Source organism: Fundulus heteroclitus, chromosome 5, assembly GCF_011125445.2.
Source record: "Fundulus heteroclitus isolate FHET01 chromosome 5, MU-UCD_Fhet_4.1, whole genome shotgun sequence".
Taxonomy (NCBI): Eukaryota; Metazoa; Chordata; class Actinopteri; order Cyprinodontiformes; family Fundulidae; genus Fundulus; species Fundulus heteroclitus.
The window spans coordinates 43,468,175-43,488,285 of NC_046365.1; the positions used below are offsets into that span (position 1 = coordinate 43,468,175).

Here is a 20,111-nt window from a genome sequence, read left to right on the forward strand (position 1 = left end):
GAGCTCCAGCGGGGACCAGTGCTTCAGCGGGGGGGTGGATGGCACCATCCAGAGCTGGAACACCCCCAGCCCCAACGTGGACCCGTACGACTCCTACGGTACGACTCAGCCGGTCCCAATCCCCGGCAGTAACGGCGCCGCCTCCGGCTGACGGCGCCTCTTGTCTCCGTCCTGCTGCAGAGGCCTCCGTCCTGCGGGGGGCGCTGTGCGGACACACAGACGCCGTGTGGCGCCTGGTCTACAGCTCGGCTCACCGCCGCCTCCTCTCCTGCTCGGCCGACGGGACCGTCCGGCTCTGGAACGCCGCCGACGTCTCGCCGGCTCTGGCGGTCTTTAATGAAGATGGAGGTGAGAGAACATCCGGGTCAGAACCGGATCAGAACCTCATTGACGTCTGAAGCTTCCGTTTTAAGTCTGAACTTTGACTAGGCCGTTGCATCCCGCTGGTTATAGATGTGCTGCTGTGTTTGGGATCGTTTCCTGTTGATGACCCGTTCGGGTCCAGTTCGGGTCCAGCCTCGGACCCTGTGGTTCCCCCGCTGTGCTGGGGGCTCATGGTTCTCTGTTCTCCACGTGGTTCTGTTTCAGACCTGGGAGTCACGACCTCGGTGGACCTGGTGAGCAGCGACCCGGCCTACATGGTGACCTCCTTCGACACGGGACACATCGGCCTCTTCAACATGGAGACGCAGCAGCTGGTTCTGAAGCTGGACTCTGCTGGACCTGCAGGTACCGCCGCAGAACCCAGCAGCTCAGGGGACGCGGTTCTCCTGGAGTTCTCTGGAAATCTGCAGGATCAGATAAAAGCGACGCTAACCCATCAGCGCCACCTTGGTGTGCTGCGTCACTTTATCCTGAGGAGGCATGAAGCTGCAGAACCGTTACAGCAGAACCGTCAGAGCAGAACCGTCAGAGCAGAACCGTTACAGCAGAACCGTTACAGCAGAACCATTAGACCAGAACCGTTAGAGCAGAACCGTTACAGCAGAACCGTCAGAGCAGAACCGTCAGAGCAGAACCGTTACAGCAGAACCGTTACAGCAGAACCATTAGACCAGAACCGTTAGAGCAGAACCGTCAAAGCAGAACCGTCAGAGCAGAACCGTTACAGCAGGACCGTTACAGCAGAACCGTTAAAGCAGAACCGTTACAGCAGAACTGTTACAGCAGAGCCGTCAGAGCAGAACCGTTACAGCAGAACCGTTACAGCAGAACTGTTACAGCAGAACCGTCAAAGCAGAACCGTCAGAGCAGAACTGTTACAGCAGAACCGTTACAGCAGAACCGTTACAGCAGAACCGTTAAACCAGAACCATTAGTTCTCAGAGGCACCTCAGAGTTCAGCATAAGACAGTCGGTGATTTGTGGGAGATTTTTAGTTTCTAAATTACCAACACGGCCGATTTGCACACAGAAAATCTGTTATTATAACAAACCACGCGTGTCTGAGGTAAAACTAAAATCCCTGACAAAAACATTTGGTGTTCATGAAGGCGGACGATCAACCAAGCCGGTGTGTGAATGAGCTTTGCGTGGGGCAAAGCTCATTCCAGCTCTTCTGACTTTATTTAACACAACACAGCGTTGCTGTGTTCAGTCACATCACAGACCGCGCACCAAAAAATTCCCAGCAGCGACCGCTCAAACCGGAGGCTCTTAGCAGAAAGCAGCAAAGATGGCCGCCCCCGTAGTTCTGGCTGCTCGTCTGTGGCTCTGGTGTTTGAGACGGACAACATGAGCTAACGCTAACTGTTGTTAGCATGAACGGCACAGACAGCCCAGTCTGAGCCAGCTGCACCTCACAACGCTCCGCTGCGTGGTTGGATAAATAAATACTGAAGCAACAAAAACCAAACCAGTGACGTGACGCACATTTCTGAATCTACTCTAATTCTTTTCTCTCCATCTCTGGGAGCGCATTTCTGTGTTTTGCTTTTCTTATTCTCAGTAACAATTGTCATGCACCATGTGTGCGCAGCATCTTTAGGCTGAAGACGTGACACAGATTGACCGCTAACCGCTAGCCGTTGGCTAGCAGCTAGCAGTTAGCATTAGCTTCCTCTAATTCCTTATTTATCATAAATTTAACGGCTGCAAAACTAATATTTTCGTTTACCGAACATGAGTTTGTGAAGCTAACGTTGTGGTTAGCTGAGCCCGCCTCTGAAATAGACCCAGTTCAAAAGGTCCAGAACCCATTTTTCTGCCCCTTTCCCGCCTTATGGGGCCCATGTGTTGCCGACGGTGGGGGGTCAACAGCAACACGTGGGCTGGGCATCCTGACCTAAAACAGTCACACAGATAGAGGAGGTTCTGATCCGCCGGGTCTCAGGCTAATGGCGCCGTCCGTCTCCTCCTCACAGAGTGTCCCTGTAAGATCAACCAGGTGCTGAGTCACCCCACGCTGCCGATCACCATCACGGCGCAGGAGGACCGGCACATCCAGTTCTTCGATAACAACACAGGTGGGACCGTCCAGCCGGACCTCGTCTGGTTCTCACAGAACTTCTCTGATCGGGTTCTTCTCGTTGTTTCTGAAGGTAAACTGATCCACTCAATGGTCGCCCATCTGGACTCTGTAACCTGCCTCTCTGTGGACCCAAACGGGCTGTACCTGATGTCAGGAAGTAAGTCCACTCACAGGTTCTCATCTGGTACCGACGGAATCATCTCAGAACATTTAACAGTCAAGCCGATCCAATACAGGGCTCATGAACAACCGGGTCGTTCGGATCAGCGCCGTCTGAGTTACAACGTTAATGACCTGTTAACAAAAATTAAAGATGAAATCCTGAATCAGATTGATCTAGACCAGTACACCCCCACCCACCAGAACCACCAGAACCTTGTAGAACCTCCTCTGGCTCCAGGTCCAGTTCCAGCTGTGTCCTACGGCTCTGAACATCTACAGACTGAAGTTCCTTCATCTGGCAACATCACTTTCAGGTCTTACCACAGATTCTCAGTTGGATTTGGGTCCGGGCTTTGACTAGGCCATTCTACCCCATGAATCTGATCTCCATGATGCTGGTGGTTGTCTGTGGTTCTCTGAAGAACCTCTGAGACCAGAACCAGAACCGCTACATTTAGACTGAGGTTAAATCACACACAGCTGGACTCCTGTCCTGACCCGGTTCTACTAGATTCTCTTCAAGGTTATCAGAGTAAAGGCTCCTTAAAGCTGCAGCAGGTAACTCTAGTACAAATATTTTTTTTACGGATTTGTTAAAACTCTCATGATTTCCTGACATTAAAACATGAGACGGATAGAAATCCTGGTTCTGCTGCCATCTGCAGAAATCCAGCGCTCCCGGTTAGAAACGACCAATCAGAGCCAGGAGGAGAGTCTGGCTCTGATTGGTCGTCAGCACACAGATACCATCATTCCAGCTCCAGATCGCAGAAACAATCCAACGTTGCAGGAAAACTACACAGAGTGGCGCCTGCTGGTGAAAACAGAAGAAGACTGATGATGACAGGAAGGCTAGAAATAAAGAATTAGACCGAGCCTGAAGCAGAACGAGGGTAAACGATGGAGAGAGAGCAGGGGGACATTTTCACAGCTCCCTACTGCAGCTTTAACGCTAATGTACTCCGGTTCTCTGTGGAGCTTTATGTTGGTCTGTCCCGTAACTCCCAGGGAAAAACCAGGAAGTTTGTCGCTGGAAATGTTTAAAGGTGCATAGCCACGTTATTTGACTTTTTATTTATTTATATCTCAGTAGCTCATTCTGGTTGCATAGAAAGTTTTATGAAAGATTATCACGTCCTGCTGCCGTATTAGTTGTTGGTGTTTTATGCTTTGTTTTTGCCCAGTTTGTCAGTAAATAAAGCCTTTTGTGTTTATCTACGATTTTAACGGAAGTACGTACTGAGCATGTGCAGCAGGGGATAAAATAAGGAAGCGGCTAACGCCTATTAGCATCTCCCAGTGGAACAATGAAAAAAAGGTCCAAGATCTAGTGAAAAAAACAAAAATCTATGATTCCTAGAGGGAAAAGCCTGTAAAGTCTCTGGGAATCCAGTCTGAACGTTGGTGTTCACTGAAGCTAAACCTGCCGAGGCTCAGATGTGACGTAGAGTTGACTGACGTGAGTAAATGTTCTGATCTGAGGCTCTTAAAGCTGCTGTAGATCGTTTTATTTAATTAATAACGTTGGTCTTCATCACACCTGAGCTGCTGCTTTACTGTGAGGCATTGCAGAGGATCAAGCTCAGTCTGGCATTATTTATAATTGATTTATTAATTAAGCAAACTGGCATTATGGTAGTTCTGTGATACTGCCACTAGATGGCGCCACATCTGTTTATATCTGCTAATCGCGCCCGAGCGGGGATTCTTTTTTGGCTTGGTGTATATAACCTTATTTTATCATGATCAAACTGCTTTTTCGTCCTTTTTATAAGCGTATATCGTGGTTATGTACCTTTTAAACGTGAAGAACACTTTTCTGAGTCTGAGCAGCAGCGTAAACCTGCGTCCTGATTGGCTCTCCTCCTCCCCAGGTCACGACTGCTCCATCCGTCTGTGGAACATGGAGAGTAAGACCTGCATCCAGGAGTTCACCGCCCACCGCAAGAAGTCTGACGAGTCCATCCACGACGTGGCGTTCCACCCCACCAAATGCTACATCGGCAGCGCCGGAGCCGACGCGCTCGCCAAGGTCTTCGTATGACCGGGACCCGCGGGGCCGTCACCTGGACCCGGGCTGGCCCGTGTCCCGGCGTTGAACTCGGAACCAGGAGCGAGCCGGAGTCCGTTTTCTCTGCCGCTGGGAAGTCTCTGTCTTTATTACGTGCCTTTTTTACTCGGAGCAGAAGTTCTTTTATCTGTTCGCCAGAGGAACCGGAGCAGGAAAGAGAACCAGAACCTGCTGGGTCGGGACTGCCAGTCCAGATTTCTGCCCCCTGCAGGCGGCCAGCAGTAATGACTGCAGAGGTTTCGTTGTAGACGTTCTCCTGCTTTGTTGGACGTGTCTCTGTGAGTCGTCTCGGTTCTGCTGGAGTTCTGACGGGTTCTGGATGCGGAGCTGTGGACAAAGTCCTGCAGCGACGCTCAGAACTTTATTTTAAAGTGTTTTTATTGAAGTGAAGCTGATTGAGCAGCAGGTGATGGACTTCAGAGGCGAGGGTCCGGGTCGCTGGACGGATGTTCTGGTGCAGGAAGATCTGGGTTCTATTCGCTGGTGTGGTTTGTTCTGTTGGACCTTCCTCTCTGCGGACCAACTGTGAAAAACGGAAAGCTGTGTAGAGTTTGAGGAAATCTATTTATTTACCAGGCGGGAAACGGGAATTTAAGGGAAATTTTAACTTCTGTGTGATTTTATCTTTCTGGTCCTGAATGAGCTTAAAGAAAGGTTCTCCAGGTTCTGCTCGCTCCGTTTCATCCTGATTCTGTTTAGACTTCAGCTTCCAGTACTTTCAGCCAGGGGAACATTTTTCCAGCCTGGATCAGCTGATTGTTCCTGAGACGTTCCTGCGGAGCGACGCTGGCGCCGGATAAACGGGCGGTAAACCCAACCGGGCCGTTGCAGCCGTGGTTCTGTTCACCATGGCCCGGATGTGGTGCCCTAATTATCGGCATCATATTTCCTCCCGTCTGTCCTGAACCCTAACGACAAATAAAATCCTGGTTCTGCTGAGACCGTAGGCAGAAAACGGGGCGAAGGTTCTACTTCCTGTTTCCCGCAGCCTCCGCCTCCTGATTGGTCGTCTGGGTCCAGTTCTTCTGGATGAAACTTTTCCAGATTTTCTGATTCTTTCCAGACGTTGGAGTTGAAATGAACCTGGAACCTGCTAATCGGGTCAGAACACCGTGATGAAACAACACACAGCCTGATTCTGCTTCCGGGTTCCAGAGTTTGGTACCGAACCTTTTCTCTGATTCTTCTACCTTCGGACTCGTAGAAAATAAAATAATCATCAAACTTTTCTTGCTCTTATTTGCTTAAGTTCTGCGTTGGTTGTTTTCGACCCAGTCTCTGAGGCACCGGAACCAGGGTGGTGGTGGAACGTCCCTGGTTGGGTTTTTGGATTCGGTCCGTTTGTTAAACTGACACATTATTGGATCTTTAGGAGAAGATGACCCAGTCAGGATGTTCTGGTCCTTTATGGGTTCCAGGGCAGCGGTGCCGATCAGCTCACCTGATCATCAGACCGGACCTTCCGGAACGCATCTCAGTAACATTCAGCTGATCCAGTTTGTGAGACCAAAAACCAAACTTCAGGCCTGGTTCTGGTCCGGGTTCTGTCTGCCTGTAAATCCTCCTTTGTACAGTGGATCTGCTGCAGCCGTGGGTTCTGCTCATGTACCGGCACCAATAAAGCAGATGTTGGATGTTCAAGTTCTGGTCGGGTCGTTATTTCCTGTCCTCAGCAGAACCTCTGGTTCTGTTAGTTCCTCTGCAAACTTTTCTGAAGACGTTCTAACAAACTTTATTTTATTGAAAAAAAAACTTCCATTGTTCGTATAAAAGTAGAAACTGAAGACGTTGCTTTGTGCTGGGTTCTGGTCCGGTCTCTGGTCCAGGTTCTGGTCCGGGTTCTGGTCCGGTCACTGGTCCGGCTGGACGGGTCCAGAAGCCTTCAGCTGCTGGTTCTCCTGGGCCAGGTCCTCCTGCAGCGCCTCCAGGCTGACCCGTTTGGACTCCAGGATCTCCTGCAAACAGAGCAGTTGTTGGAGAAGTTCTGCTCCTCCAGCTGAAGTTCTGCTCCTCCAGCAGGAGAAGTTCTGCTCCTCCAGCTGAAGTTCTGCTCCTCCAGCAGGAGAAGTTCTCCTCCTCCAGCTGAAGTTCTGCTCCTCCAGCTGAAGTTCTGCTCCTCCAGCTGAAGTTCTGCTCCTCCAGCTGAAGTTCTGCTCCTCCAGCTGAAGTTCTGCTCCTCCAGCAGGAGAAGTTCTGCTCCTCCAGCTGAAGTTCTGCTCCTCCAGCTGGAGAAGTTCTGCTCCTCCATCAGCTGAAGTTCTGCTCCTCCAGCTGAAGTTCTGCTCCTCCAGTAGGAGAAGTTCTGCTCCTCCAGCTGAAGTTCTGCTCCTCCAGCTGGAGAAGTTCTGCTCCTCCAGCTGAAGTTCTGCTCCTCCATCAGCTGAAGTTCTGCTCCTCCAGCTGAAGTTCTGCTCCTCCAGCAGGAGAAGTTCTGCTCTTCCAGCAGGAGAAGTTCTGCTCCTCCAGCTGAAGTTCTGCTCCTCCAGCTGAAGTTCTGCTCCTCCAGCCGGTGGACTTACCTCCAGCTTGGTGGCGGCGTTGCTGCGCGCCGTGGGCTCGCTGCTGCAGACCGACAGCGCGGCGCTGAGCTGCGCCTCCTTCTTCTCCAGAGCTTCTGTCAGCGCAGCCAGCTTCTTCTGCAGCAGCATCTTCTTCAGGCCGCTCCTCTGCTGGACGTCCAGGAGGCTCTCCCTCTGTCTCTTCAGCAGCTCGTCGCGCTCCTGCTGGACCTGCAGGAAGACCTGGAGGCGTCAGCTGGCTGTGGGCCACGGAGGACGGAGGAGAGCAGCAGCATGGAGACGCTTTACCTTCTGGAAGGCCTGCAGGAGCAGCTCGTGCTCCACCGTCAGATCTCTCAGCTCCTTCTCAACCAGCTTCTTCTGAGCCCGCGACCTCTGCTCAGCACAAACATCATCTTCATCATCTCAGAGCCTGAACCTCAGCTGGAGGCAGATGTTTGATGGTGGAGAGCTTCCAGATGTTTCCTGCAGCTTTCTGCTCCCAGCTGAGGCTTCAGAGCCTCCAACGTACCTCCACCGAGTCCTTGGAGAGCCTGCACTCCTGCAGCTGTCGCTGCAGCTCGGGGATCTGCTGCTGGACCTCCTGCAGAGTCTCCTTCAGCCGTTGGTTCTCCTGCTGAGCTGCTGACATGTTTCTGTCCCACTTCACCTCCTCCTTCTGCAGCTTCTTCATGTCCTCCTGCGCAGACAAGCGGAGAATCCAGGAGTCCGTGTCGCGCTGACGGAGCAGCGGGGACGGACGCCTTTACCTTGCAGAAGAAGAAGCGGTTTTCTGTCGCTTCTCTGAACTCATCAAAGGTTCCTTCGATCTTTTTTAGTTTCCTTTGGTGCTCCGTCATCAGAAGCGTGGAGAGATGCTTCATCCGGGTTTCGATGTCCACCATTGCCTTCACCTGCTTCTTCTGCTGGGCCTCTGCCACAGACTGGATGGTCCAGAGCTTCTGCTCCTCCATCTCTGAGGAGAGATGTTGATATATTAAAGAATTATTTTTGTTCTTTGACAATGTATTTTGGGAAAAACTGGTTAGTTTTAAACTAAGAGCAACATATGTTATTTTGTTATAACTTCTTTTAACTTGTGGTGGGAACCTATGACAATGTTATTTTGCTTATATTTGCGCTATTATCTGAGTTTGCAATATTATTTTGCTTCACACACTGTTGAGATGCTGGGAACGGTTTTTGTTTTGGAAACGGGACGAACAGCTCAGATGGGAGGGAGAAGTGGCCACTCTCGCTCCCATCTGATACTTTGTTTATTAGTATAAAAAGGAGGGGAGTTCTAACCGGACTGACTGACTTCCTAGTCCTAACCGTGGTAAGAGATGATGGAACAACACGCCTGTTTGAAAGCTTGTCGGCTTTAAGTGCTTGCTACTTTGCCTGTGTGAAGAGCTTGCTGTTTGTGTTGCTGTATTCTGTGGGGGATAATAAATGTTTGCCTTATATTCTAACAGAAACAGTGTTTGAGTCCTTATTTGTGTTTGCCGATCTCTCCCGATCCTGAAATAAACATTTCATAAAACAGATGTTCAGGAACAAGGCAGCAGAAAACCAAAGCAAGTTAAAGCCAGCTCTGAGGACGCCAGCTCACCTTGCATCCTGACCTCGTGCTCGTAGCTGAGCTTCATCAGCTCCGCCTGCTGGTTCTGGTGAAGAAGAGGAGGGTGAGCTGCAGAAAGGGACCTTCAAACAGCACCAGGAGAACATGGTCTCACCAGCTTCAGCTGCTTTATGGAGCTGTGCTCCTGGAGCTTCTTCTCCCTGTTGTCTGCCTGCAGGTTCTGGATGTCTCTGCAGAGCTCCAGCTCAGCCTCGGTGTTCTGGTTCTGGACCAGCGAGGAAGAGGAGACGGCGCCCGTCCTCACCTCAAAGACGCCGTTGTGCTGCTCAGAGAGGACGTGCTTCAGCTTCTGCTTGTAGACCTGAGGACCAACCAGGAGTTCAGATGTTAGACTGTGAGCTCAGCTGGGGGAACATCAGGGGGAACACCAGAGCACTTTCTTCTCTCCGCCGCACTGACCTGAAAAACCTAAATGTTTCACTGCAAAATCCACCAGAATCCTTTCAGAACCAGCAGATTTTCTATAAAAGTAGAAAATCTGCTGGTTTCTCAAATGTAAAGAGGTCCTGTCAGAGAAAATGTCTCCAAGTCAAGATCTGTAAAATCTTAATGTCTAATTAGTGTAATATACAAAAAACAGAATATTACATAAGAGTGCAATATTTTTACCAGTGGTCTCAGAAAGTGAGTGAAATATTCAGGCCTATGTTTCTTGTCATTTTGATGATCATGGCTATGAAGAATGAGTCTCAGGACATTAGGGGAAGCACCAGAAGGTCGTTGCTGAAGAAGCGGCTCGGTGGAAGAGTGGAGAAGACCAGAATCCACGTTGCTGGAAGCCCAGAGTGACGTTTCCACAGTCAGAGATGGTTTGGGGCGCCACGTCATCAGCTGGTTCTGGTCCACTGGGTTTTCCCAGGATGCAGCCGGCTACCAGGAGATTTAGAGCACTTCATGCATTGAGGTGCTGTTTTTCCCCCAGCTGGACTTAGTACTGGCCCACACTGCCAAAAGTACCAAAAGATGGTTCAATATCCCGATGGTTCTGCTCCTGATTGGCAGCAAACTCCTCAGTCCTGAAGCCCAGAGAAAATCTACAGGCTGTTGCCAAGAGGAAGATGAGAGACACCAGATTGTTTAGGCAGACCTGTGAAAACACTGTTCTACTAACTTCTACTAAAGATAAACATGGATTAGTTTCTCCAGATCCTGCTGAGACATCAGTCCTTTAATCCTGGAAATGTTCTCCAGGTTCTAGAAGGTCCACTTTGTAATTGTCTTTATATGGAGGTTCAGGTCTGAGTCCATCACTACTCCCAGATTTCAATTCAATTCAATTCAATTTTATTTATATAGCGCCAATTCATGAAACATGTCATCTCAAGGCAATTTACAAAGTTAAAATCAATCATATTATACAGATTGGGTCAGATTACACAGATTGGTCAAAAATTTCCTATATAAGGAAACCAGTTGATTGCATCAAAGTCCCGACAAGCAGCATTCACTCCTGGGGAACCGTAGAGCCACAGGGAGAGTCGTCTGCATTGTTGATGGCTTTGCTGCAATCCCTCATACTGAGCAAGCATGAAGCGACAGTGGGAAGAAAAAACACCCATTAGCGGGAATATAAAACCTCCAGCAGAACCAAAATCCAAACCAAAGAAGTCGAGGCATTCACCAACCACATCACCTCAGTGGACAGCAGCATCAGGTTTACCAGAGAGGACGCCAAGAACAACATGTTGCCTTTTCTGGACTGCGGTACATGTTGAGAAAGATGAGAGTCTCAGAACTGAGGTTTACTGGAAGCCCACAGACCAATATCTGCATTTTTACTCACATCAACCACTGGAGCACAAACTGTTATCAGAATTAACATGAGAAAGATTATCAAACAAAATTATTAAACAGTAAATGAATAATATTATAAAGACAAGTGAAAACTATTAAATAGTCATTGGAAGTCTTTCTAATAGCATGTTATCCTGAGTACTGTGTTGAAAATAATAAAATCGTAAGGGATACGGAGGAAATAGAATTTTGCAAGAGTTGGACTTGATTTAGCTAAAAAGAATCCAGACAGCAAATGATTTAATAGAAAAGCTAATTAGGGGGCTTCTAATTCTAACTCAGTGTAACTTGCGCCTCTGTAACAGGAGGAAGTCATAAAAAGTAACAAGACATCCTGTGACATTAATGACATCAACATGAAAACTGTTTGTAATGTAGCTCAAGACATTCTGCAACCATTGATATAAAATAATTTATTCTGGTTCCCAACCAGAAGGAAAATGGAGATTATTCCATTTATCAAATCGGACGATAAACTTACTGTCCTGAATTCCTCCTGCAGAAATATTAAAACACCTTTTTTGCTGTAAGACTTGTTCATTTTATCAAAGAACAACATTTAGTATCTGATGGTCAGTGTGGATTTACACAGAGCAGCTCAACATCTCTTGCTTTAAGGGATTTAATGGAGGAAATTTAAACCACACAGAAAAGAACCAATTTGTAAAAGGAATATTCATTGAGCTACAAAAAGCTTTTAAAACCATCAATCATTATACTTTATTTTAATTAGTAAATTGGAAAGCCTTGGCATCAGAGGACCAGTGTTTAAGTACCGGCACTTCTACCAGCGTAATACAGATTCATTTGCAAAGAAGCATATTCATGCAGAACCGAGGGAAAACGTAAGAGAAGGCTGAGGAACAACAACACAAAGTTATTGGACAACTCACGGTGATCTCCACTCGGTGGCGCTCCTCATACTTTGCCTTCGCTCTGATCTTACTCTTCAGCAGCAACTCAGATTCTTCCAGGTTCTTCTTAGACGTTTCCCAGATCTCCTGGATTTTGTCCTTCTCCAGCTTGAAGAAGCTTTTCTCCTTACGCACGCTTTGCAGCTCCTCTTGGAGGCCGAGGGCCTTCTCCCACAGCTGAAACATTCAGATGGATGCTCAATGTTGTCTTGATGTTAGATAATATTTACAGCAGCAACATTTTCTCAGTAAATTACTTTGGTCAGTTAATGTGGACTCTACACTAACGGGGGACCGTCCCTCAACTCTGCTGCTACCCAGCAACAGACGAGCTGAACGGGTTCTATTGTAGGCTTGAAAAACCCAAATTCATGCTTCTCTGATGCTCCAAACTGCCACCTCACCCAACCTTTTTCCTTTTTACTTTAAATGCACCTGAAAAAAGTTAACTTGCAAAAATTCACCTGCAAGTACGTCGAGCATCTGGTGACCAAACTGGTTTTAGTCGCCAGGTCAACACATTTCCAGACAAATCTCCGCAGCAGAACTTTTGCAGGAAAACTTGCAAATTTAAAGTAAAGAAATGGCTAATTTCACATGATAAAAATTCAGTGACATAAATTCCATGTCTGAAAAAAAGGATTATAATGAGACTATATTTCTTCCATATGCAAATGCGTAAGGCAAGCTGCCGGTGATCCCACCCTGATTACAAAGCGGGATATAAATATACTGTAAATGGTAATATAATGTAAATAAACTTTAAAGTATTTTTTCTCTGCAATTGTTGCACTAAAAGAATTCCCTGAAATTCACACACAGCTTCAGTCACTCATTCACTGCGTGCCCCTGATAACTTACCTGACTCCGCCAGATAGATTTGCTCCGCATATCCATCTGGAAACCTTCCGTTGAAGTAATTTTGGGAAGGGGCGAAAATACTGGTTAGCTGATTGGCCTATGTTGGTGATAGACGGGCCAAATGAACCAATCAGATTCCTCGTCGCTCTGTTACGAGCGACGACGAAAACACAACCACAAGCCAAGCTACTCTTGCTGCTGCAGGTAAAGGCTCGTTAGCTCAGCAGAGAAATACTCTGTAATTCCGATAAAACTTGCTCGATAGCCACGCTAACGCTAGTTTCATCGGCTGAAGCCGCCATGTTCTTTAGACTGAACTGTCGCACTTCCCGTTGCGTCACACCTCAACCCGCCTCAAAGCCAACGCTGATTGGACGTTCGTTTGGTGAACGGCTCCAAATTTTCTTCAACGGAGAGTATCCAGACTGATCTGCGAGTGAAACCTTGAAACCTCGCGAGATCAGGATGGTCTCACGAGGCTACCTGATAACTGCCTTTAAGTTCAAATTTGTTTTATGAAGTGTGGATTCATGCAATGTGTTAAAATTAATAAATCATTTCAATAAGTTCATTTGTAGTTCCAAATATATTTGGAGTATTTTAATCACCTTGCAAAAGGTTTCTATTTCCAAAAGTCTAGATTAACAAATATGCAAATTAGGTGATGATATCATCTCTTTTAGGACAGCCAATAGCGGCTTCCCTTGCAGAAGCGTTGGTAACGGCGGTTCCACCTGGAGGCCTGAGGCAGTCTGAACTGATCTGCCAGGGAGAGAACAGCAGTTAGCCTGGTTAGCATCAGCCAGCAGATCCCACCTGATCCTTAGACTCCTCCTGTGTCTGCAGAGCGTCTAACGCCGAGGACGGCTTCTTGTTTTTCTTGTTCTTCTTCTTTGGAGGCTGAAGAGAAAAATTATTTGCCTTTATTGTCCCCCGTGAGAGAAATTGGGTTTCAGTACAAGACATCAAGAGAAAGACAAACATGGGTAGATAGGTTGATTGAGGCCTTGCTGCCCTTTTCAAGGCGCTGCCTTTTAGCAGAATATAGAAACCATACGGATGGTTGAGAGGAAAAAGTGCATTTCTCTCTCTGTCTCTTATCAGTAGACAGTAGGAGTATGCAGCACAACAAAGCAACATACATACGACATTATAGGCATAACGTACACAGTGAAGGCAGTTAGTCAGTACATAGGTGTATTTATCGCCATGTTCATGTGTGTGTGCACCAGTGCAGGCCTATGACTGCCCAGTAGCCCTCCAGCCAGAGTCTCACATGGTATCAGCAGTTCAGTGGAGCACTGATGCAGGTCACAGGTGTCATGAACGGACAGAGCGTTTTGTTTGCATAACATCCAGGAGAGTTTGAGATAAACCAGCCTCCAAGGCCAGCAAAGGGAGCCAAATTCAATAACAAGGAGATTGTTTAGTCTCAGGCTGACTGTGAATTTTCTGTCAACTTTCAAGTCTTTGCTGCTGCGTCTCAGTGGCGAGTCCCAAGCAGCCGAATTTGTTGGTCTTTTCACCATAAAACCAGCTGGAAGCTTTTCCATTTTACCATTGAGTTCATACCACAGCAGGCATGTGATGCTGTGTAAGGATCACATCCAGCTTGTGGTTTTGCTCACAAAGCATCTGAGTCTGCAAAGCTCGATTTAAACCATCACACATTCCCCGGCAGCCTAACCAAGACCCTGCCGCCCAGACCTTCTGAATCTGCCGATACACCAGGTAACCGCCAGCTCCATTAAGCAGACATTATGTTGTCATAAATCCAATGATGCATCTTCCACGTCTTCGATGGACTAAATAGACAGAAGCACCATCTTCCACTCCCCCAGGAATCCAGGGTGTAGCCGGCGGCGTGTGTCCTCTCAGGACACCTGCGCTCCCCATGCCGGCTCTTCTCGTTGAGAAAATTTGATCAATTGTGTTGAGCGACCAGCTGACCAGATCCATGATTTTTGATTTGGATGATTTCCAAAATAAAAGTCTCTGAGCGAGTTACAAAGCAGAAAACAGACAGGAGATTAAAAAATATAACAATTTTCTCACCATTGTAGGTCAATGACTGGTTTCACTCAGCAGAAGAAAACTTAAAACCTGCTGATTTAAGAAGTTTTACAGTTGAGATGTAAACCTGGAAGGCGTTCCCATGGCAACAGTTGCCTTGGTGACACAAAGGCAGTTTGAAAGGAAACATGCAGACTTTCTCCTGCAGCAGATGGAGAATGCTGGATGTGTTCTATGATCATAATGTTTTAGCGACATGAGGAATAAACACGTTTAGCTGCGAGGTGCGTCACGTCTGAACCTGATAATTACAACGCGCTGCTTTGGTTTTAGTTTTCATAACGGCTCAAATGGACCTCCAGACTTGGTGTGCCTACGCGCAGTGTCCGGCAGGTGGCGGTGGCGCGGCTTTGCGTCCAGAAGAAGAAGAGCTGCTCTCTGATTGGCTGCTGTCGCTGCGGTGGTTCTGGTAAACAAAGCTGAGCCGTGAAAGTCCGCTCAGCGCCTGATGGACGGTTCTGGTGGGGTGAAAGTGTGCGGGCTGTCTGAGCGGGTCTCTGTTCGGCCGGCTCGGTTCCGTCTGCTTCTGTGACGTCATGTTTCCGGCCGCGGCCGCTGTTAGGGGAGGCTAACGGGGCTAAGGCTAGCTAAGGCTAGCTCAGAGCTAAGATCCGGTAGGTTTTGCATGGAGTCCGGTTCGGTTCGGCTGTGAAGGTAGTCCAAGTTGAAAGAAGGGTTGGGTTCGGGGCCCGGGGCTGCCATGGTCCGCTCCCCGGTGTGACTGACGGAGGATGGCGGCGGAGCTGCTTCCCACCAAGAAGCTGGTGTCTTCGGCCTCGATCCAGCAGCAGAACCTGAGCAACAACAACCCGGCACCGGGCTGCTGCAGCTGGCAGGGCCTGTACCCCACCATCCGGGAGAGGTGAGAGGTTCTGACCCGGTCCGCTTGCATGGCCGCATGTAGCAGGACGACATGAAGGGATCTGGTCTCCATCAGGTTCGGAAGTGGTTCCGGTCTCAGGTTTACTAAAACGGAGCAGCTTTGTGAAGCAAAGAACCCAGAACCTGCTGATCCTGACCCGGCTGCTCTGACACACAGACCGGGTCCAGTCTCAGGTTGGGCCGCTGGTACCGATCCAGTTTCTGTTGAACAGCCAGAACAGCGGGAAACTCTGAGAGCAGAGGCTTTAAACCTGAACAACGTCACTGTGGGTTAAAGTTTCAGGCTGTTGTTGGTTAATTGTTTTAATTCAATACAATTACAATATTCAGTTAAATTTAATTTCTATCACACTAATTAACATCACGTCATCAAGTTTCTTTCCAAAGTCAGCTTCCATCAGATCCTCCAGGTTGGTGAGAAAGTTTCCTCTCTAAGGAAACCCAGCAGGTTGCATCAAGTCTCTCCAAGCAGCATTCACTCCTCCTGAAAGAGCGTAGAGCCACAGTGGACAGTCGTCTGCATTGTTGATGGCTTTGCAGCAATCCCTCATACTGAGCATGCATGAAGCGACAGTGGAGAGGAAAACTCCGCTTTAACAGGGAGGAGAACCTCCAGCAGAACCAGAACCAGGCTCAGTGTGAACGCTCATCTGCCTCCACCCACTGGGGCTTAGAGAAGACAGAGCAGAGACACAGAAAGCTCAGAAGCTCACAATGACCCAGGAGTACTTTCTATGTTAGAGAAGACAGAGCAGAGACACAGAAAGCTCAGAAGCTCACATTGACCCAGGAGTACTTTCTATGTTAGAGAAGACAGAGCAGAGACACAGAAAGCACAGAAGCTCACATTGACCCAGGAGTACTTTCTATGTTAGAGAAGACAGAGCAGAGACACAGAAAGCTCAGAAGCTCACATTGACCCAGGAGTACTTTCTATGTTAGATGGTGATAGAGGATGATCTGCCTCCCCTGATGATGTCACAGCTAACAGAACGCCAGACCAGGTGTACCTTCTATGAAGAGAAAAATGACAGAGAACCAAAAGTTTTGAAATAACAACAAACCATGCAGACTGGAGAGCAGTAGGAGAACTGTTATAGTTAAGATTAATGTTCATAAACTACAATCTCCATCATATACACAGCTCACCAACATTTCCCAGGATTTCAATGAAAATGTCTCCACGTGTGCTCTGGAGCCGTGAGACCAGTTCTGACTGGACCACAGAACCGTGTGTGGAGTTTTCCACCAGCGAGCTAAAATACTTTTACTTCTATGGAAAATATGTTCAAAAACAGATACGGAACATAATAGGCTGATAAATTCCTTCTTTCCTGAAGAGACCTTCTGAAAAGTGAAGCTCATTATTCTGATGCATCTGATGTTCTGAACTCTGAGCATCAGGAGCAACTTCTGGTTCTGGAAGTCTGCCTCGTATTTTACGTGGTTTGGTTCTAGTGCCGTTTATCCTCGTCTTTGTTTAAATGTGGAACGTCTCTAAAGCTGTTGGAGCTCACATCGGTTTCCTGTCCTGGGGTTAGCTACAGGGTGAACGTTCTGTTTAGAACCAACCCGGGCCTCGCTTCTAAACGGACCTCCTGGGAACCCTGGGGAGGTCTGGGTCAGCGGCTCTCCAGACGTTCTGAAGACCTTTTAATGTTTCTCTTTGGACTTTGGCTGCTTAAAAAAGTCTGCATGGAAGTGAAACCTGAGAACAGAGTCCAAACGGAGAAATTCTGGAGAACTGCTGATCCAAACCGCCTGAGTCTGGTTCTGCGTTCTGCAGCAGAACTTGATAAAACCCGGTAGATGGGTTGCAGCTTTTTCTCCTCAGAAATGCTGATTAAGGTTCCCTGATGTGTTTCTGTCTGCAGGAATTCAGTCATGTTCAACAATGAGATGATGGCAGACGTTCACTTCGTGGTCGGACCTCCAGGCGCGACGCAGAGGGTCCCGGGTCACAAGGTAGAGCCGGTTCTTGGACCCCCCCCCCCCCCCCCCCCCCCCCCTCCTGGGTCAGGCTGAGGTTCCTGCAGGAATTCAGTCATCAGTGGGATTTGTAGTTCTGTCTGAGGAATCCTGGAGATAAAACTACAAACCCCATAATTCCAGATGCTCTGATCCTCCTGCTGCAGGAAAATCACAGAACCGCCTGCATTTCATCTGATTATATTAGATTTTTATTTCTGATAACTTTGTTCTGGTTCTTCAGAATTGATCTTTAGCTTTACGCCTGAATTTCTGCTAAAGACGGTTCTGCTGTGAAGTTCTCGGGCCGCGGTTCGGTTCTGACGGGTCTCTCCTCTCCGGCAGTACGTCCTGGCGGTGGGCAGCTCCGTGTTCCACGCCATGTTCTACGGGGAACTGGCCGAGGACAAGGAGGAGATCCGGATCCCGGACGTGGAGCCGCCGTCCTTCCTGGCCATGCTGAAGTAGGTGGAGCTTCGGTTCCGTCACGGACCGGACCGGACCGGCCCTCGCTAACCGGTTCCTCCTCCGCAGGTACATCTACTGCGATGAGATCGAGCTGTGCGCCGACACGGTGCTCGCCACGCTCTACGCCGCCAAGAAGTACATGGTGCCCCACCTGGCGCGCGCCTGCGTGGGCTTCCTGGAGACGAGCCTGAGCGCCAGGAACGCGTGCGTGCTGCTGTCGCAGAGCTGCCTGTTCGAGGAGCCGGACCTGACGCAGCGCTGCTGGGAGGTCATCGACGCGCAGGCCGAGCTGGCGCTGCGCTCCGACGGCTTCTGCGACATCGACGCGCAGACGCTGGAGAGCATCCTGCGCCGCGAGACGCTCAACGCCAAGGAGACGGCGGTGTTCGAGGCGGCGCTGAGCTGGGCCGAGGCCGAGTGCCAGCGCCGCGACCTGCCGCCCACCGTCGACAACAAGCGGCTGGTTCTGGGCAAGGCCGTGTACCTGATCCGCATCCCCGCCATGGCGCTGGAGGACTTCGCCAACGGGGCGGCGCAGTCCGGCGTGCTGACGCTCACCGAGACCAACGACATCTTCCTGTGGCACACGGCGTCCCGCAAACCGGACCTGCTGTTCTGCACGCGGCCCAGAGCGGGCCTGGCGCCGCAGCGCTGCCACCGCTTCCAGTCCTGCGCCTACCGCAGCAACCAGTGGCGCTACCGCGGCCGCTGCGACAGCATCCAGTTCGCCGCCGACCGGCGCGTGTTCGTGGCCGGCTTCGGCCTCTACGGCTCCAGCTGCGGCTCGGCGGAGTACGGCGCCCGCATCGAGCTGAAGCGGCAGGGCGTGGCCGTGGCCCAGCGCCAGGTCAAGTTCTTCTCCGACGGATCCAGCAGCACCTTCGCCGTCTGGTTCGACTACCCGGTCCAGATCGAGCCCGACGCCTTCTACACGGCCAGCGCGGTTCTGGACGGCAACGAGCTCAGCTACTTCGGCCAGGAGGGCATGACGGAGGTCCAGTGCGGGAAAGTCACCTTCCAGTTCCAGTGTTCCTCAGACAGCACCAACGGAACCGGCGTGCAGGGCGGCCAGATCCCAGAACTCATCTTCTACGCCTGAGCCGCGCCAGAACCGGGTCTGGTTGGCAGCGGGAAGTCAAGAAACGACCAGAACCTGGTTCTGGTTCTGGACACAGAAAGGCGGTCTGGGTGGAACCAGACATGGACCAGAACCTGGGACTGCCAGAACTCGTTAAGTGCCTTAATTGACGTGTTGCTGCTGAGTCTGGGTCACATCCTGAAATCTGGGGCGGGACAGAACCGACCCGATGACCCGGGTCCATCTGGACTCTGCAGACTTTGACTCTCAAGCAGAACTTTTGCACAATCTTTAGACCCATCAAGCCTGGAATGTTCCTCGGTTCTGGGTGCGAGCCCGGTTCTGTGCAGAGGAACCGGTTCTCAGCAGAACCTCAGAAACTGATGAGAACGGACCGGATCAAACTAGAAGCTGCAGGATTTTATTTTTTTTATTCTTTAGAGGTGTTCTGCAGCGACCTGAAGGAACCGGACCGGACCGGACCGGGCCGCCGGGCCCGGATGCAGCAGCGTTGCCTTAGATGAAGTCACTGTGATTGTGGACCCGGCGGTTCTGAAGGTGTCGGGGGGGTTCAGCCCGTCTTACCTGAGCGGACCTGCGGTCGTCTCCGTCACGTTCCTACCTGAAGTTCTGGTTCTTGATGTTCTGGTTCTGATCCAAACTGAATGTGCAGCAGCTCAGTGGCCTTATCGACCGATGAATAAACCTTTCAGCTCATTAAACCCGTTTTCTGGGTTCCTCCTGAAGGTGGAGAACGTTGCAGGAACCTTCTAGAAGTTCTGGAAGAACCGCAGCTCCGGTCCGAGGCGTGGGTTCAAATCCCACTTCTAGAAACCTTGCTCTGGTGCTGAGAGGCAGCAGGTGGCCGGGTCCAACCCAGCAGAACGCTCCCTGAGGCTCAGTGGTTCTGCCTGGTTCTGGACCTGAGGGGTTCTGGCTTGTAGTGCAGATGGACTGTTGGACCAGGTTCTGATCCGTCTCACTGTTCTAGAAGCAGGTTCTCCTCAGGCTCTGACCCAGCTGTGTCAGAACATCTCAGCTGCCAAGAGGTGGCAGAACTCTCAGAACTCTTTGGACCCAGATGTGGGGCAGAACGGCCTGATCTGCTTCTGCCCGTCAGAACTTCACGTTCCTCCACCTTCACGGACCGAGGAACCTGATCTGGACCTGAGCTCTGCGGCGTCCGGGTCCACAGAGACGGTACCAGAACCAGCCTTGGGACCGGGT

General features: G+C 49.8%; 3 protein-coding genes across 4 annotated transcripts in view; 2 read left to right on the forward strand and 1 right to left on the reverse strand.

Moving 5' to 3' along the window:
• LOC105919290 (striatin) overlaps positions 1-6,344 on the forward strand; it is a 38,189-nt gene extending 31,845 nt beyond the window's left edge. Inside the window, exons 13-18 of the mRNA XM_036137658.1 lie at positions 1-98; positions 181-348; positions 589-729; positions 2,364-2,465; positions 2,541-2,627; positions 4,507-6,344. The exon at positions 1-98 is cut by the window's left edge and continues 24 nt beyond it. Coding sequence (XP_035993551.1) covers positions 1-98; positions 181-348; positions 589-729; positions 2,364-2,465; positions 2,541-2,627; positions 4,507-4,676 — 766 coding nt within the window. The 3' untranslated portion in view covers positions 4,677-6,344. The remainder of the gene's footprint in view (positions 99-180; positions 349-588; positions 730-2,363; positions 2,466-2,540; positions 2,628-4,506) is intronic.
• A 94-nt stretch (positions 6,345-6,438) lies between these two features.
• Positions 6,439-14,754, reverse strand: LOC105932240 (dynein regulatory complex subunit 4). Of its 2 annotated transcripts, XM_036137660.1 has the most exons (10): positions 14,471-14,754; positions 13,232-13,315; positions 11,534-11,731; positions 8,941-9,147; positions 8,817-8,871; positions 7,972-8,177; positions 7,734-7,901; positions 7,511-7,597; positions 7,223-7,432; positions 6,439-6,658 (listed from the first exon to the last, which is right to left on the reverse strand). In XM_036137660.1, exons 1-10 carry the CDS (start codon positions 14,471-14,473, stop codon positions 6,554-6,556), a joined length of 1,323 nt encoding a protein of 440 aa, XP_035993553.1. In that variant the 5' UTR covers positions 14,474-14,754; the 3' UTR covers positions 6,439-6,553. The 2 variants fall into 2 exon arrangements, with proteins under 2 accessions (XP_035993553.1, XP_035993552.1); XM_036137659.1 differs by lacking the exon at positions 14,471-14,754 and having other exon boundaries at positions 13,232-13,403.
• A 465-nt stretch (positions 14,755-15,219) lies between these two features.
• On the forward strand, positions 15,220-18,956 carry btbd3a (BTB (POZ) domain containing 3a). The gene is made up of 4 exons (XM_021311735.2): positions 15,220-15,350; positions 17,245-17,335; positions 17,684-17,802; positions 17,873-18,956. The coding sequence occupies exons 1-4, from the start codon at positions 15,220-15,222 to the stop codon at positions 18,903-18,905; spliced, it is 1,374 nt and encodes a 457-aa protein (XP_021167410.2). The 3' UTR covers positions 18,906-18,956.
• The last annotated feature ends 1,155 nt before the right edge of the window (positions 18,957-20,111 follow it).